The 15,448-nt window shown below is 43.9% G+C and overlaps 1 protein-coding gene across 1 annotated transcript in view; it reads left to right on the forward strand.

Annotated features, from left to right (window-relative positions):
* The window catches only part of ttn.2 (titin, tandem duplicate 2), a 219,590-nt gene extending 206,117 nt beyond the window's left edge, over positions 1–13,473 (forward strand). The window contains exons 236-250 of the mRNA XM_032568351.1: positions 280–570; positions 697–996; positions 1,173–1,475; positions 1,560–1,862; positions 1,948–2,216; positions 2,303–2,618; positions 2,720–3,025; positions 3,152–3,451; positions 3,531–4,106; positions 4,278–4,583; positions 4,668–5,050; positions 5,147–5,357; positions 5,454–11,213; positions 11,315–11,602; positions 12,156–13,473. Of these exons, the coding sequence (XP_032424242.1) occupies positions 280–570; positions 697–996; positions 1,173–1,475; positions 1,560–1,862; positions 1,948–2,216; positions 2,303–2,618; positions 2,720–3,025; positions 3,152–3,451; positions 3,531–4,106; positions 4,278–4,583; positions 4,668–5,050; positions 5,147–5,357; positions 5,454–11,213; positions 11,315–11,602; positions 12,156–12,448 (10,205 nt within the window). The 3' untranslated portion in view covers positions 12,449–13,473. The remainder of the gene's footprint in view (positions 1–279; positions 571–696; positions 997–1,172; positions 1,476–1,559; positions 1,863–1,947; positions 2,217–2,302; positions 2,619–2,719; positions 3,026–3,151; positions 3,452–3,530; positions 4,107–4,277; positions 4,584–4,667; positions 5,051–5,146; positions 5,358–5,453; positions 11,214–11,314; positions 11,603–12,155) is intronic.
* The last annotated feature ends 1,975 nt before the right edge of the window (positions 13,474–15,448 follow it).

A 15,448-nucleotide genomic window follows, 5' to 3' on the forward strand; every position in this document is an offset into this window, starting at 1 on the left:
CAGCAGCCAGAGGACACCGATGCAAAAACCTAAACTATGGAGGTTAAATAGGGTTTCATGGAATTAATAAAAATATTACATATTTTCTTATTAAAAGATAAAAAAATTCAATGTTCCTTTACGTATTTTGTGGCATTGTCTATTGGTTTGCAAAGGGGCTGCCGTGCCAGAAACTAATGCTGTTTTGGAAGCCCTGACCTAGAACATTTAACACACATTATACTTCCTTTCAGAAAGTCAGAATTTAATCAAATAAATATTATTTTGTTATTTTTTTAGTGATGCCAAAGATTGACTTGACCAGCATCCCTCAGAAGATCGTTCATGTGCACCGTGGCAAATCCATTGACCTGAACATCCCGATTAAAGCCAAACCACTGCCGGTTTGCTCCTGGTACTTCGGTGGTGCCAAGCTGAAGGACAGCTTGGACCGCATCAAGATCGACAGCAACGGGAAATACACACACCTCGTCATCCGTGACTCCACCATCGATGACACTGGAGATTACACTTTGGAGGTGAAGAATGCTATTGGCATGGCAACTGAGGTTATCAAGGTCATCATCCTGGGTAAGAACACATCATACAAATAAATGTCTGATTGATGTCAGCATTGAAGTAACACTGTAGTTATAACAGAGATTCTGGAAATAATTCTTGAACATAAATTGACTGTATTTTGTCATTTCTGTGCAGACAAACCTGGTATCCCAGTTGGTCCCATAAAAATCGAGGAGGTTGATGGAGTCTCGGTAACAGTTAGCTGGGAACCTCCAGAGAAAGACGGTGGTGCCAATGTCAGTGGCTACGTGGTGGAGCAGCGTGAAGCCCACCACCCAGGCTGGTCCACCGTCTCTGAATCTGTGACCAGACCTTGCTTCAAGTTCACCAGGCTTAACGAAGGAACTGAATATGTGTTCCGTGTTGCTGCCATGAATCGCTTTGGTTTTGGCGGCTTCCTGCAGTCTGAAGTGGTGGAGTGCAAGAGCGCCAAGAGTGAGTTCTCAGAGTCATCTTCATATTTGCTGTTCTTATTATCTTACCAGTTTGATAATTTAAGACATCAAGATCTACAATCATGTTTGGCCAGATGAATTTCTTTGATTATTTGGTCAAAAAGATATTTTTTGCCCCACAGTTCAGTAAAATTTCCACCTTTTCTCCCCGTGTAGCCATCCCCGGACCTCCAAGCAGGCCAGAGGTGATTGATGTCACCCATGAAGGCATGACCGTGACCTGGCAACCACCTGTGGACAACGGTGGCTCCACCATTGCTGGCTACATAATAGAACGTAAAGAGGCCCGATCTGACAGATGGTTGAGAATCAATAAGAATCCGGTCACTATGACCAGATATCGTTCTTCCGGGCTGATTGAGGGCCTGGAATATGAGTTCAGAATCACTGCTATCAACTCCAGAGGAACTGGCAAACCCAGTGAAAGTTCTGCAGTAGCTGTTGCCATGGATCCCATTGGTAAGTGATGCAACACTTAGTTCATTTAGTTTTACAATAAAGGAGATCAGTTTATTTAGTAAATCTTTCTATGCTGCTAAATAGAACCTCCAGGTCCTCCAGTTAAACCCAGAGTCACAGACAGCACACGGACATCAGTCTCTCTGGCCTGGCTGCCGCCTGAAGAAGAGGGTGGTTCTATTGTTACTGGCTATCTCATTGAGATGCAAAAGGTGGACCAGGTTGAATGGACTCTGTGTAATACTACACCCACCAAGATGTGCGAGTACACCCTAACACACATGCCCCAGGGTGCAGAGTACAGGTTCAGAGTCATTGCCTGCAATGCAGGTGGTGCCGGAGAGCCTGCAGAGATTTCTGGAGTGGTTAAAGTCCAAGAAATGATTGGTAAGAGAAGAATTTTACACAGTACATGCATTTATATGTTGAATGATCAATTTGATAAGCAAAGCTGCTTTTTTGTCTTTCTCAGATTATCCTGACTTTGAGCTTGATCGTGTATACGAGGAAGGATACGTGGTGCGGCAAGGTGGAGTCGTCCATTTGTCTGTACCCATCAAAGGCAAACCTATACCCACAGCTAAATGGACAAAGGATGGTCGTGACATCTCACATCGTGCCATGATTGCCACCCACGATGACATCACTGAGCTGGTCATCAAAGAGGCACACAGAGACGACACCGGTACCTATGATTTGGTGCTGGAGAACAAATGTGGTAGGAAAGCTGTGTACATCAAGGTGAGATACAACAGTTCAAGGAAATATTAGGAAGAAAAAGAGATTAACTAAAAAAATTTAATAATGTTTATGCTTTTCACCATCAGGTGAAGGTGATTGGTCGACCTGATGCCCCAGAAGGTCCTCTAGAATTTGATGACATCCAGGCTAGATCAGTTCGCGTCAGCTGGAGACCACCTTCAGATGACGGTGGATCTGACATCCTGGGCTACATAGTAGAAAGGCGGGAAGTACCAAAGGCTGCCTGGTACACAGTGGATGCCCGGGTAACTGAGACCTCCCTGGTGGTCAAGGGCTTGAAGGAGAATGTAGAGTACCACTTCAGGGTGTTTGCTGAGAACCAGTTTGGTGTTAGCAGATCCCTTAAGTCAGATGGAACTGTTCTGCCAAAGACACCTCTTTGTGAGTACTATTTTTGAAATTGTCCTCAACTTTCATATCTAAGCTGCTGTGTTGTGATTCAAAATATGTTCACGTTTTACTGACAATACCTATACCTGCAGGTCCACCTGAACCTCCCAGTAATCCACCAGAGATCATGGACGTCACCAAGACCGCAGTGTCTCTTTCTTGGGCCCGGCCCCGGGACGATGGTGGCTCTCGTGTCACAGGATACTATGTTGAAAGAAGGGAGGTTTCCACAGAGAAGTGGGTCCGTCACAACAAGACCCACATCACTACCACCATGTTCAATGTCACCGGACTTATACCCAACGCAGAGTACATGTTTAGAGTGGTGGCTCAAAATGACATTGGGCAGAGTGAACCTGGTCCTGCTTCAGAATCGGTGGTCTGCAAAGATCCATTTGGTGTGTTGTATTATTTAATGCTTTCATTCCCATGACTGAAGTGATGAAATCTTGTTAGAATTTTTAAACACTGTATTGATATTTTTTTTTATATTATTGTTAACTTCTTGTTGTCTCTTCCTGTAGACAAGCCCACCCAACCAGGAGATATTGACATCATCTCTATTACTAAAGACAGTATCACCATTCATTGGCTCAGGCCAGAACATGATGGCGGAAAGGAGATCCTGGGTTATTGGATTGAGTTCAGGGAGGCTGGAGAGAGCGCTTGGAAGAAATGCAACAAGGAGCGTTCCAAGGATCGGCAGTTCACCATGGGTGGCTTGATGGAGGCCACAGAGTATGAATTCAGAATCTTTGCTGAAAATGAGGCCGGACTCAGCCGACCTCGTCGCACACCCATGGGCATCAAGACCAAATTGAGCGGTGAGCTGGTTGTACTGGACCTAATGAAATTTTGATGTAACGTTTAAGGTTGGAGTAAATAACCATATTTTTTCTGCAGTTGGTGAAGCTCCAGCTTTGAAGGAAGAGGCCCAAGATGTAACCACCAAGCTTGGCGAGTCTGGCACTCTAACTTGTGGAATCATTGGCAGACCTTTGCCTGAGATCAAGTGGTATCGCTACGGCAAAGAACTGATCCAGAGCCGCAAGTACAAGATGAGCTCAGATGGTCGTAACCACTCCCTCACAATTCTGACAGAGGAGCAAGAAGACGAAGGCGTGTACACCTGCAGGGCTGTCAACGAGGCTGGAGAGATAGAGACCAGTGGCAAACTACGCTTGCAGGCAGCTCCCCAATTCCACCCTGGCTTCCCTCTGAAAGAAAAGTACTATGCTGGGGCTGGTACCAGCCTCCGGCTCCATGTCGTCTACATTGGTCGTCCAATCCCCCAGATAATGTGGTTCTACGGCAAGAAACCTCTAAATTCATCTGAGAACGTGATCATTGAAAACACAGAAAGCTATACCCACCTTGTTGTGAGGAATGCCCAGCGAAAAACCAACGCTGGTCGCTACAAGGTTCAGCTCAGCAATGTGTTTGGAACTGTTGACACATCTCTGCGTGTTGAAATCCAAGGTATTGGCGTACATCACTGAAAGTTCTTTTTTAAAACAACTTAGAAATATTTTTAAAAGTAAAATTCAAATGAACATGGAATATTTGCATGCTTTTATTATTCCCTGACAGCCTTTTTATCCATTAATACCATGCGCTGTTCCTGATGTCACTTTACTATTTTTTCCCCAGACAAACCTTGCATCCCTGAGGGTCCCGTTGTTGTTGAATCCCTGCTCAGGAACTCAGTTGTGATCAGCTGGAAGGTTCCTAAGGATGATGGAGGGTCTGTAATCACCAACTACATTGTAGAGAAACATGAAGCCAAAGAGGGTGAACAGTGGCACCTGGTGTCTTCCTCTGTCCCTGGCACCACCTGCCGTGTCCCCAACCTGACTGAGGGCTCTGGATACTACTTCAGAGTCTCAGCACAGAACCAGTATGGTGTCAGTGAGCCTCTGGAGATTCCATCAGTAGTCATCATCAAGACTCCATATGGTAACAGCCTTACATTTAATTTTCTGCCTTGAGTTCTAGTTAGCAGAAAGACAGAATAACAGCCCTCTGTTGTTTTTCTCACAGATAAACCTGGAATCCCACAGCAGCCATTCATTATCAGTTCTACCAAAGACTCTTGTGTCGTTTGCTGGAAGCCTCCAACTAGCGATGGAGGAGCGAAAATCACCAGCTACTTCCTTGAGAAACGCGAGAAGAAGCAGAACAAATGGATGTCTGTAACAACAAAGACATTTACAGAGACCAGCTATGAAGTCACGGGCTTGATTGAGAGCTTTGAGTACGAGTTCCGTGTGAAATGCCAGAACATTGGCGGTGAGAGCGACTGGTCTGAGATCTCTCTGCCAGTCATTCCCAAGTCTGAACAGGCTCCTCGTGCTCCTGCATTCAGAGAGGAGATCAGAGACATGACGGTCAAATACCATAGCAATGCCACCTTTGTCACCAAGGTATTTAGAAATTAGAAAAACTTTTTTATGTCATTTCTTATCTTTGATTTTTCTTCAGCAGGTTAATTTACTCTGATTATCTTTTCCTATAACAAGGTTGTGGGCCATCCAAAGCCTGTTGTCAAATGGTATCGCAGTGGCAAGGAGATCCTGGCAGATGGAACAAAAATAAAAGTCCTTGAGTTCAAGGGTGGCTACTATCAGCTGGTCATCACTGCCGCTGATGAGAACGATGCCTCAGTGTACCAAGTTAGAGCAACTAACCCGTCAGGATCTATCTCTACAACAGCCAACCTGGAGGTGGAAGGTACTTATGCCAAACATCTGTATTAGGTTAGATTCTACGTTGTCTTATTTTTTTTACATTCTAGTGAAATTAAATTTTCTGATTCTTTAATTTCAGTTCCTGCAAAAATACACCTGCCTAAAGAACTCCAGGGAATGGGAGCTGTACAAGCTGTGCGTGGTGATCACGTCACCATCAAGATCCCCATCACAGGAAAACCTGAGCCAGCAGTCACTTGGCAGAAGGGTCCGGAGGTCCTCTCAAGCTCTGCTTATCATCAAGTTATCACTACAAGATCCTTCACCTCCCTGGTGTTCCTGAAGGGAGTACAGAGGAAGGATACTGGCTATTATGCCATTACTGCAAAGAACAGATTCGGATCAGACAAGCAAACTATTGAGGTGAATGTGGCTGACATCCCCGATGCTCCAAAGGGACTTGTGGTCAGTGACATTGCACGGGATTCTATCACGCTGACCTGGGAGCCCCCTGCCAGTGATGGTGGCAGTGAGATTATTAATTACATTGTAGAGAAGTGCCCAACCACTGCTGATAGGTGGATTCGTGCTGGCCATACAACAGACTGCAGTATCACTATCATCAACATATTTGGAAAGACCAAATATCAGTTCCGCGTTATTGCAGAGAACCAGTTTGGTCTCAGCCTTCCATCTCCTCCAACTGAGCCCATTACTACCAAGGAAGACAAATCTGTGATCAGGAACTATGACGAGGAAGTGGATGAAGACAGAGAAATCACCAAAGAGGAAGCTGTGTTCTACAAGGTGAAGGAACTGTCTTCCAAATACATCATCTCAGAGGAGCTTGCTCGCTCCCAGTTTGGAGTGGTCCACCGCTGTGTGGAGATTGCCACTAAGAAGACTTTCATGGCCAAGTTCATCAAAGTGAAAGGAACTGATCGTGAGTTAGTCCTCAGGGAAATAGAGGCTCTTAATGTTGCAAGACATAAGAATATCATCTACCTCCATGAATACTTTGAAAGCATGGAGGAGATTATCCTGATCTTTGAATTCATCTCTGGAGTTGATATCTTTGAGCGGCTTGGTACCAGCAACTTTGAGCTCTCGGAACAGGAGATTGTCCGCTACCTGAGACAGGTTTGCTCTGCTGTCAAGTTCTTACACAGCCAAAACTTTGGCCATTTTGATATCCGCCCAGATAACATTGTTTACGCCACAAGGAGAAGTCTCAACATAAAAATGATTGAAATGGGACAGTCTCGACTGTTGGTTCCTGGAGAAAACATCAGAATGCTGTTTTCAGCTCCAGAGTATTATGCCCCAGAGGTTCACCGCCATGATCTGGTCACCACAGCCACTGATATGTGGTCTATTGGTGTTTTGGCATATGTTCTACTCAGCGGCCTTAATCCATTTGCCGCAGAGTCTATGACAAAGATGATTGAGAACATCTCAAACTGTGAGTACGTTTTTGACAGGGAAGCATTCAAAGACATCAGCTTAGAGGCAATGGACTTTATAGATAGACTTCTAGTCAAGGACAGGAAGCTCCGTATGACTTCTCATGAAGCTCTAGAACATCCATGGCTCAAGATGAAGATTGAGCATGTCAGCAACAAGGTCATCAGGACACTGAGACACAGAAGATACTATCAGTCACTAGTAAAGAAGACTGATACCATAGTTTCAGCAGCTCGTGTGGCGTTCGGAGGTGCCTTCAGAAACCAGCGAGGTCTGGAAGTTGGTAAAGTTAAGATTGGAACTGAGTACCATGGGTTGCGTGCTGGGCCTGTCATGCATGCCTCAGCTGAGGAAGGTGGCCATGTCAGATTTACCTGTAGTATTGTGAACTTTGACAAGAGTACTCAGGTATCATGGTACTTAGGTAACCGTCAGTTACATCCAAGCCCCAAGTATGAGATTTCCTACAGTAATGGCTTTGCCAGTATTTACGTGAAGGACATTGAAGAATCTGATGATGGTGTCTACAGATGCAAGGTGGTGAGTGATGATGGAGAGGACAGTGCCTATGGAGAACTCTTTGTAGAAACTGTGAGGAGCATCAGAGAGCACTACATGAGCCGCACCATCAGGAAGCTGAGGAGGAGGGTTGACAAAACTAAACTTCTCCAGAGACCACCTGAGTTCACTTTGCCACTCTACAACCGCACAGCATATATTGGTGAGGATGTGCGCTTTGGTGTCACTATCACTGTGCACCCAGAGCCTCATGTAACCTGGCTTAAAAATGGAGAACAAATCAAAGAGGATGACAGCAAGTACACCTTCACAAGTGACAAGGGCCTGTATCAACTCATGATTCACAACCTTGACATTGGTGATGATGCTGAATACACAGTCATGGCCCACAACAGGTTTGGAGAAGACAGCTGCAAGGCTCGTCTCACTGTGATACCTCATCCTGTGCTTGAGGATACAATGAAGCCCATGTTCAAACGTCTACTGGCTAATGTTGAGTGCACAGAGGGAGACAGTGTCCGCTTTGAACTCAGGGTGTCAGGAGTTCCCACTCCTTCTCTTAAATGGGAAAAAGATGGCCTTCCTCTACAGTTTGGTCCCAAAGTTGTTGTCATAGAGCAGGACATTGATTATCATGTCCTTCACATCAGGGAGACTCTGCTTGAGGATGATGGAGTGTACAAAGTCACAGCAACCAACTCTGCTGGCTCTGCAAGCTGCCAGGCCACTCTGAAAGTGGACCGTCTCACTTACACTAGAAGAGAGTACAAGAGCGAAGAGGAGAAACTCAGACATGTACAGAAACAAATAGAGAAGACCAACAAAATGGCTCAGCACATTGCAGCTACAGAGGAACTTGTACCTCTAAACCCAACAGCACAGGAGGCCCTCAAATTTGCTGCAGAGGTCTACAAACCCGCAGTAAGCACCAAGAACATTGAAGGTGAATTTGACATCACAGAGGAGAAGACAGAGACCAAGAAGCTAGAGGAAGAGAGAAGGATTTTCATGCCCTATGAAATTCCTGAGCCTGTGGTTCATGATCCTAAAGCTCTGGATGAAGACAAAGCCATTAAGCAGTTTGTACCTCTGTCTGACATGAAGTGGTATCGCAAGATACGAGATCAGTATGAGGTATCAGAGAGAACAGAAAGGATTGTGCAAAAGAGGCAGAGACGTATTCGTCTGTCCAGGTGGGAGCAGTTCTACGTGATGCCTCTCCCCAGAATCACTGACCAATACAGACCAAGATGGCGCATTCCCAAATTGACAATGGATGATTTGGAGACTGTTAGACCTGCCCGACGTTCACCATCTCCTGAGTCTGAAGTCTCCTTTAGATCCAGAAGGAGGTCTCTGGGAGATCTCAGTGATGAAGAGCTGCTGATGCCTGTGGATGACTACCTGACAAGGAAGAGAGTTGAGGAGGAAACAATGATGCTGGAAGATGAACTTGAGCTCGGTTTTTCTGCCTCTCCTCCTGGTAGCCCCATTCGAGTTCAACGACGTGTCGTTGAACATGAGGAAAGGAGGCAGGGAGTCAGACATGAGGCCGCTGAGGTTGTAGAGACAAAGAAGAAACGTACTATTTCTCAGTACACAAGAAGGAGAAGGTCACTGTCTCCTACCTACATTGAGCTGATGCGACCAGTCTCAGAGCTAATCCGACCACCACATGCTAGACCTGTGGAAACAGAGGGAGAGATTGTGGGGAGGAGATCCCCTACTCCAGAGAGGACCCGTCCTCGTTCTCCCAGTCCTATTAGGTCAGTGGAGAGGTCTTCCCGCTCCTCCTCTAGGTTTGAGCGGTCGGCACGCTTTGACATCATGTCCCGTTATGAAGCCAGGAAAGCTGCTCTGAAGTCTGAGAGGAAATACCAGGTTGTGAGTCAAGCACCTTTCAGCCTTGATCATGCTCCTCGTGTAACTGTCAGGATGCGCTCTCATCGCATCCCAACTGGTCAGGACACAAAATTCACCCTGAACATCCAAGCAAAACCAGACGCTGAAGTTGCATGGTTCCACAATGGAGCGGAAATCTCTGAACATGGTGAGAAATACATCTTTACAAACATGAGTGGCGTTCTGACCATCACTATCCTGGACTGCCAAGAAGAAGACAGCGGAACATACCGCTGTGTGTGCTCCAATTCAAAGGGTGAGGCATCTGACTACGCCACCCTGGAGGTGTCAGGAGGCGGATACACTACATTCTCCTCCCGCCGCAAGGATGAGGAAGCTCCTAAAGCATTTGTCCCTGAAGTCACACGCATTGATCACTATCACACTACGCACTTTAAATCTGGCTATACCTCTCAAACCTACCTGGAGGTGGAAGAGAGCAAGTCAAAGCTAACAGAAACACGTGAGGTTGTCACACGGGAAAGAATTGGTGCCTCGGCCGAGAGATTCTCTTCTGGTGAGCGATTCTCTTCTGCTGAGAGGTATGACTCATCTATCAAGTATGCCTCCACTGAATATCTTTCTTCTAGTTCCTCATATTCTTCAGAGAAGTTTTCTTTAACTGGAAAGCATGCAACATCTGAAGATAAACTGAAAACATCCTCTACTGCTTCTGCTCTTGAGCAACTTTCATTGCCCAAGGAGAAATCTTCTCTTCCTGCCAAAATCCTCACCAAGCCACAGTCTGTGACTGTTGCAGAGGGAGAGACAGCCCGGTTCTCTTGTGACATCGATGGGGAACCTGCACCAACTGTGACATGGATACACGACAACAAAACAATTGTATCATCTCTTCGTATCCATGTCACCACAACTCAGTACAAGTCCAGCCTAGAGATTTCATCTGTGACCATATCTGATGAGGGCAGTTACACTGTGGTCGTCGAGAACTCAGCAGGTAGACAGGAGGCTCATTTCACTCTGACAATCCGCAGGCCACCTCCAAAGGAGGAAACCAAAGCTGTCAAAACTACTGAGCCACCTGTGAAGTCACCAGCACCCAGTGTTAAGTCACCTGAGCCCTCAGCTGCATCCCCTGCTCCTTCCTCAGCACCTAGTATAAAGTCACCAGAACCAAGTGTAAAGTCACCAGCTGTAGCATCTCCTGCACCCGAAGTTAAGTCACCCACACCAAGTGTAAAGTCTCCTGAACCAGAGGAAGCAAAATCTGTTAAGAGCATCAAATCTCCGGAGCCATCAGCACCCTCTCCAGCACGCAGCTTAAAATCACCAACTCCTGGTGTAAAATCTCCTGAACCGGAAGGAATCAAGTCACCACGTGGGCTAAAATCTCCAGAACCCAGACTAAAGTCACCACCACCAGTCAAAACTCCTGGAGGTGTGAAGTCACCAGAACCTGAAGAGGCAAAATCTCCCCGTGGTGTTAAATCACCAGAACCTGCAGGTATCAAAACACCAAGAGGTCTCAAGTCACCAGAACCCGCAGGAATCAAAACACCAAGAGGCATCAAGTCTCCAGAACCTCCAGGTATCAAATCACCAAGGGGATTGAAGTCACCTGAGCCTGAGGGAATCAAATCACCTCCAAGAGTAAAATCACCTCCTCCAATTATGTCCCCCAAGAGGGTCGTGTCTCCTCCCACTGTGAAATCCCCGACCCCTAAACCTCCCAAAGTCCTCAGCCAGCTAACAGCTGAGGCCTGCGAGGGTTCAGTCAAGATGTCCTGCGTCTGTGAAAGCAGCGTCAAGGAGGTGGTGTGGTACGTTAGTGGCAGGAGGCTTTCACAGAGCAGCCGCTTTGAGATGCACTACTCTGAAGGATCCTGCAATCTTCTGATTCATGAGCTGGCAGAGAGTGACCAGGGAGAGTACACCTGTGAGATGATTTCAGATGGAGGAGTGTCCAAATCCTCCTTCTCCTTCAGTGGTCAGGTGTTTCAGTCCATATACAAGAAAGTCACAGCTTACCAAGAGCAGCAAGTGGCGCTTAAAGGTGAGATCTTCCTCCAGCGAAAGATTTTTTTTGTTTAGAATGTTAATTTAGAGATGATTGATGAAGTTTCTATATTTCATTTTCCAACTAATTTTCAACAGGGTCAATGATGGTGAGTCACCAGGAGTCATCAAAGGCCTCGTCCATGATGACAAAGAAAGAAATTCACACGATGGAGGAGTCTTCGGCCTTTTCCTCCTCTGCCCACCAGACAATGATGTCATCCATGATGGAGTCCAGCTCCTTCAGCAGCATGGCAGCTGAGATGAAGTTTGAGACCATGTCAATGTCCAGCATGTCCTCCATGACATCTGAGACGTACGCCATGAGCTCCAGCAGTCTCACAGAAATGACATCCCACATGGAGGGAACCTCAATGAGAGCAATCGGTATGAGACTTCAACCTTTGTTGAATTTTTGTTGACCATTGCTAGGTAATCAGCAGCCACAGCCAAGCCCAAACAGTTACAACTAGCAATCTCTGCCGGGCTCCAGCATATTATTTGGCTGTTCTAATGTGCTGTACAATGGCTGCTGGAAAAGAGAAGACTTTTGTTGTTGACTTACCATCCAGAAACCACTTGCTGGATTCTTGTTGGTTGTGCAGGAGGCTCCCCTTCTGCTTTTCAAAGATGCAGGGTTGAATAATTTAACATCTGTTTGCAGCCATACATGCAAGTGTAAACGTTGAGTTTGGGGGTCGTGACCAGCTGCAGTTTATTTGGATTTACAATAACAAGTCGCCTTAAAAAATCTCATGATCTAAGAATGATTTTTATGCAAAAGATGTAATGAACATCTTAACTTGTTCCTAACTTGTTCAATAAAGTATATGTCTCATTTAAAAGTATGCAAATATCTGAATATGTTTTATTTTTATTATTATTTATTTCACCTTCATGTAACTCTCTTATTAAGTTTAAATTACTCTGCTACTTTCAGGTTCTGCTCCGAGAATCGAAGCTTTGCCAGAGGACATCAGCATCGAACCTGGCAAAGTCCTGACGGTCGCTTGTGCGTTCTCCGGCGACACCAAGCACATAGAGTGGTCCCGCTCAGGCAAGACGATCGACTTGTCCACGGGTGGACGATTCCACATCGAGACCACGGAGGACCTGACCACCCTCATCATCACAGGGGTGAAGGAGGAGGACGCCGGTGCCTACACCCTCAGACTGTCCAATGAGCTCGGATCGGACTCAGCAACCGTTCACATCAGGATTCGATCGGTGTAAAAACAAATAATCTGATATTTCAAATGTCCCCTTTTCCCTTCTTTCATGACTTTTTATTTATTTATGAGAAACAGTAGTCTACTTGATAAGGATCTGGAATATTCTTGTAAATAGGAACTATTTTTGTACCAAACCTGACGTTAATTTATGCCAAACTAGACTAAAGTCTAAAGTTGTAAAATGTGCCATATTGGATAACTATGACTTAGGATGTTTGATCCATTTTTCTTTGACATGTACATAATGTATATAGCCGAGTTTACCGGTTATGGGAAATGTATGCATTGTTATTTATGACAATAATATTAACTGAAACTTAAAGAAACTAAATATAGTTTAACAGGAGAAAGTTTCCGTTGGAACGAATACCCTGCTAAACTGGGAAACTAAACTCTGTGCCTCAACGATAAGTTGAAGTCTTTAAGTTTGCCTCAACAGGTAGAGAGGCTCCCTGTTGATGTTATGAACCGGAGACAAAACTTTTGAGCGCGCCGCTGCGAAGGGAGTGGCGCTTTAGTTTGTAACAGGAGCACGAGATCCTGAGTGCTGTTTGCATCTACCCTCATGCAAGCAGGATGACTGGACCTCGTGCGCCGACTGATTATGTCATACTGCCATTTCTATGACAGGCTCACAGTGCGAGCGGCCTGCACTGCTTGAGCCCAAAGTGTTTCTTTTTTGTTTTGTTTTGTGCTCTGCTTCTGGAAAACGACTGTCGACTCAGACTCTTCCGTCGTTCCATCAACCTGGCCAGAGTCCTGCCGGCGCTCGTTTTCAGAAGCAGAGCTGCCTCTCGGAGGTCTGCAGTGTGCTTGTGTGTTAGTTTGCAGAGGTTCACCCGTCGGTCCACAGGGTGGCGCCAATGAGACGACCAGCAGCCACAAACAACAGCTAATGCACGCCGTGTCCTTTGGTGTCATCCTGCACTTTGTTGGATTGAAGTTAGTTGTAGCTTTCAGTGTTTTTGCAGCCTCCTTGAGTTTTTCTGCAATTATTGATTTAATAAAGCATGATCATCAGCACTACAGGATGTCTCTGTCTGATTCTTTGGTCCTGCATTGTTCTCTGCTGCAGCATTAATAACATAAAAGGCAATAAAATGTGAGGGGAAAGTAAATAAAAGACATAAAAATACAATTAATTAATTACTATGTTAGACGTATGTGATAAATAAGAGCTAACAAGTAAAACTACATAATTTGAAAGCATTTGTTTGGTTTTCCTCCAGGACTTTTTAGGGACACGAAGGCAGCAGAGTGAACAGATTATAAACTTTATTTACCATGACCCATAGTATGTAGTATGATTTTTTTACTTTTTGTTTTTACCATGATTCAATGTAGAATGATGCCTTTTCACCATAATTCCTAGTATAGTCTGATAGGCTGGATTCTTTTTACCATGACATAGCATAGTATGATATTTTTCACCACCATTCATAGTATAGACCGTTTTTTAATATGTAACATAAGACATACTGTACTTTCTGTCTTTCTACCATGAACCATAATATTACGACTTTTTTAACCATGACAGTTTACAGTCTCACAATGCTGGAAGGTAAAAACAAGGCCATAGTATCATTAACGTGTTCCTTAGCATGCTTATGCACTTACATGTTTTTTGGTACATGTAAGTTCACCAATAATAGTCAGATACTTTACAAGTTTTTCTTAGTAAAAATACAAACTATACAATGAACTATGGTAAAAGACTATTTGTGAATAATAAGCTATGTTGCCTGATATTTTTACTTAGGCTGTTTACAACATACAAAATTCAATTTAGTTTTAATCAACTTCCTGCTTTGTTTCCTCTGCTTTTTTCACCATGATTCAACGTTTAAAAAGTGAATAAATAGTGGCAAATTGTGAATAATTGCCTGAAGTAGCAAATCTTGAGCATCAATGCTCAAGATTTTTATCATTTCTGTTTTCTGTTTCTGTTGAAACTGAAATTGATCTAAATCTAAAATAAAAATAATTTCAGGGCAGTATTTGGATCCAGCCGCTCACTTCTTGGGAAATTTGAGCTTGTTTAGATGAAGTGAACCTGTAGGGACGTTGGTGCGCAAATATGTTGGTAAGTTAATTAAAGATGTCTGTTTTATTTCAGCACTGGTTGCTTTAATATCTGTTTTCTTTAATCTAAACAGTTTGCAAAAGTTTATCAAAAATGACAAGTTTCAACAAAGACTCACAAGGTGAGGTGATTAAAACAAATACAGGATCAGAACGTTGGGTTTGTTCATTTAATTCTCCAATTGTCATTGACGTCATCACCCAAATTTAAAAGAAAAACTGAAAAACCCATCACCAGCATGAGAAACACAGATACAAAGACAAACCATCTTAGTAAGATTCTTTGAACGATTTTTTTGACATAATATATGGATAAAGGTTATTGCCAAAGATAGTGAAAAATGTTGCTTTAGATTAAATGTTACTGCAAATATATAAGGACTATTTTTACCATTTTATATTTTTATCCCTGTTACCATTATCAGGTGAAAGCAGATTTTATATGTAAAGCAAAGTATTAAAGCGGGTTTAACCCAAAGCTCTTAAACTGCTAAAAAAAACCTAATATCTTAGTTTTAAACCATCTTAAAATGAATGTACAACCTGAAAGTGAGTTCAAATATCAGCTAATTTCTCCCAAAAAACTGATTAGCTTTAAAACACAAGAATTGAACTCCAAAAGTATCCCAAACAAATTTTTATCTATTCTTGTTAGTTTTTAACAAAAAAGTGCAAATAAAGGATCTGGTTGTTAAAAGTTTTGTTTGTAATTTTATTAATTTTGTATCATTTAAGTGGGTGAAATGTGAAGATTTCTCTTCCTTTCTCTCCTGTTTTAATGGTTTTCATGTCATTTAAAAAAAATATTCAGTGGAGGATCTTTAGCTTTTTGCACACAAACCGAAGCAGATAAAGAGCAAAACAAAAAACATGATGACAGATACTTTTCTCAGAAAGTGTTGCATCAACCGGTCAGTGC

The sequence above is a fragment of the Xiphophorus hellerii genome, chromosome 7 (assembly GCF_003331165.1).
Source record: "Xiphophorus hellerii strain 12219 chromosome 7, Xiphophorus_hellerii-4.1, whole genome shotgun sequence".
Classification (NCBI taxonomy): Eukaryota; Metazoa; Chordata; class Actinopteri; order Cyprinodontiformes; family Poeciliidae; genus Xiphophorus; species Xiphophorus hellerii.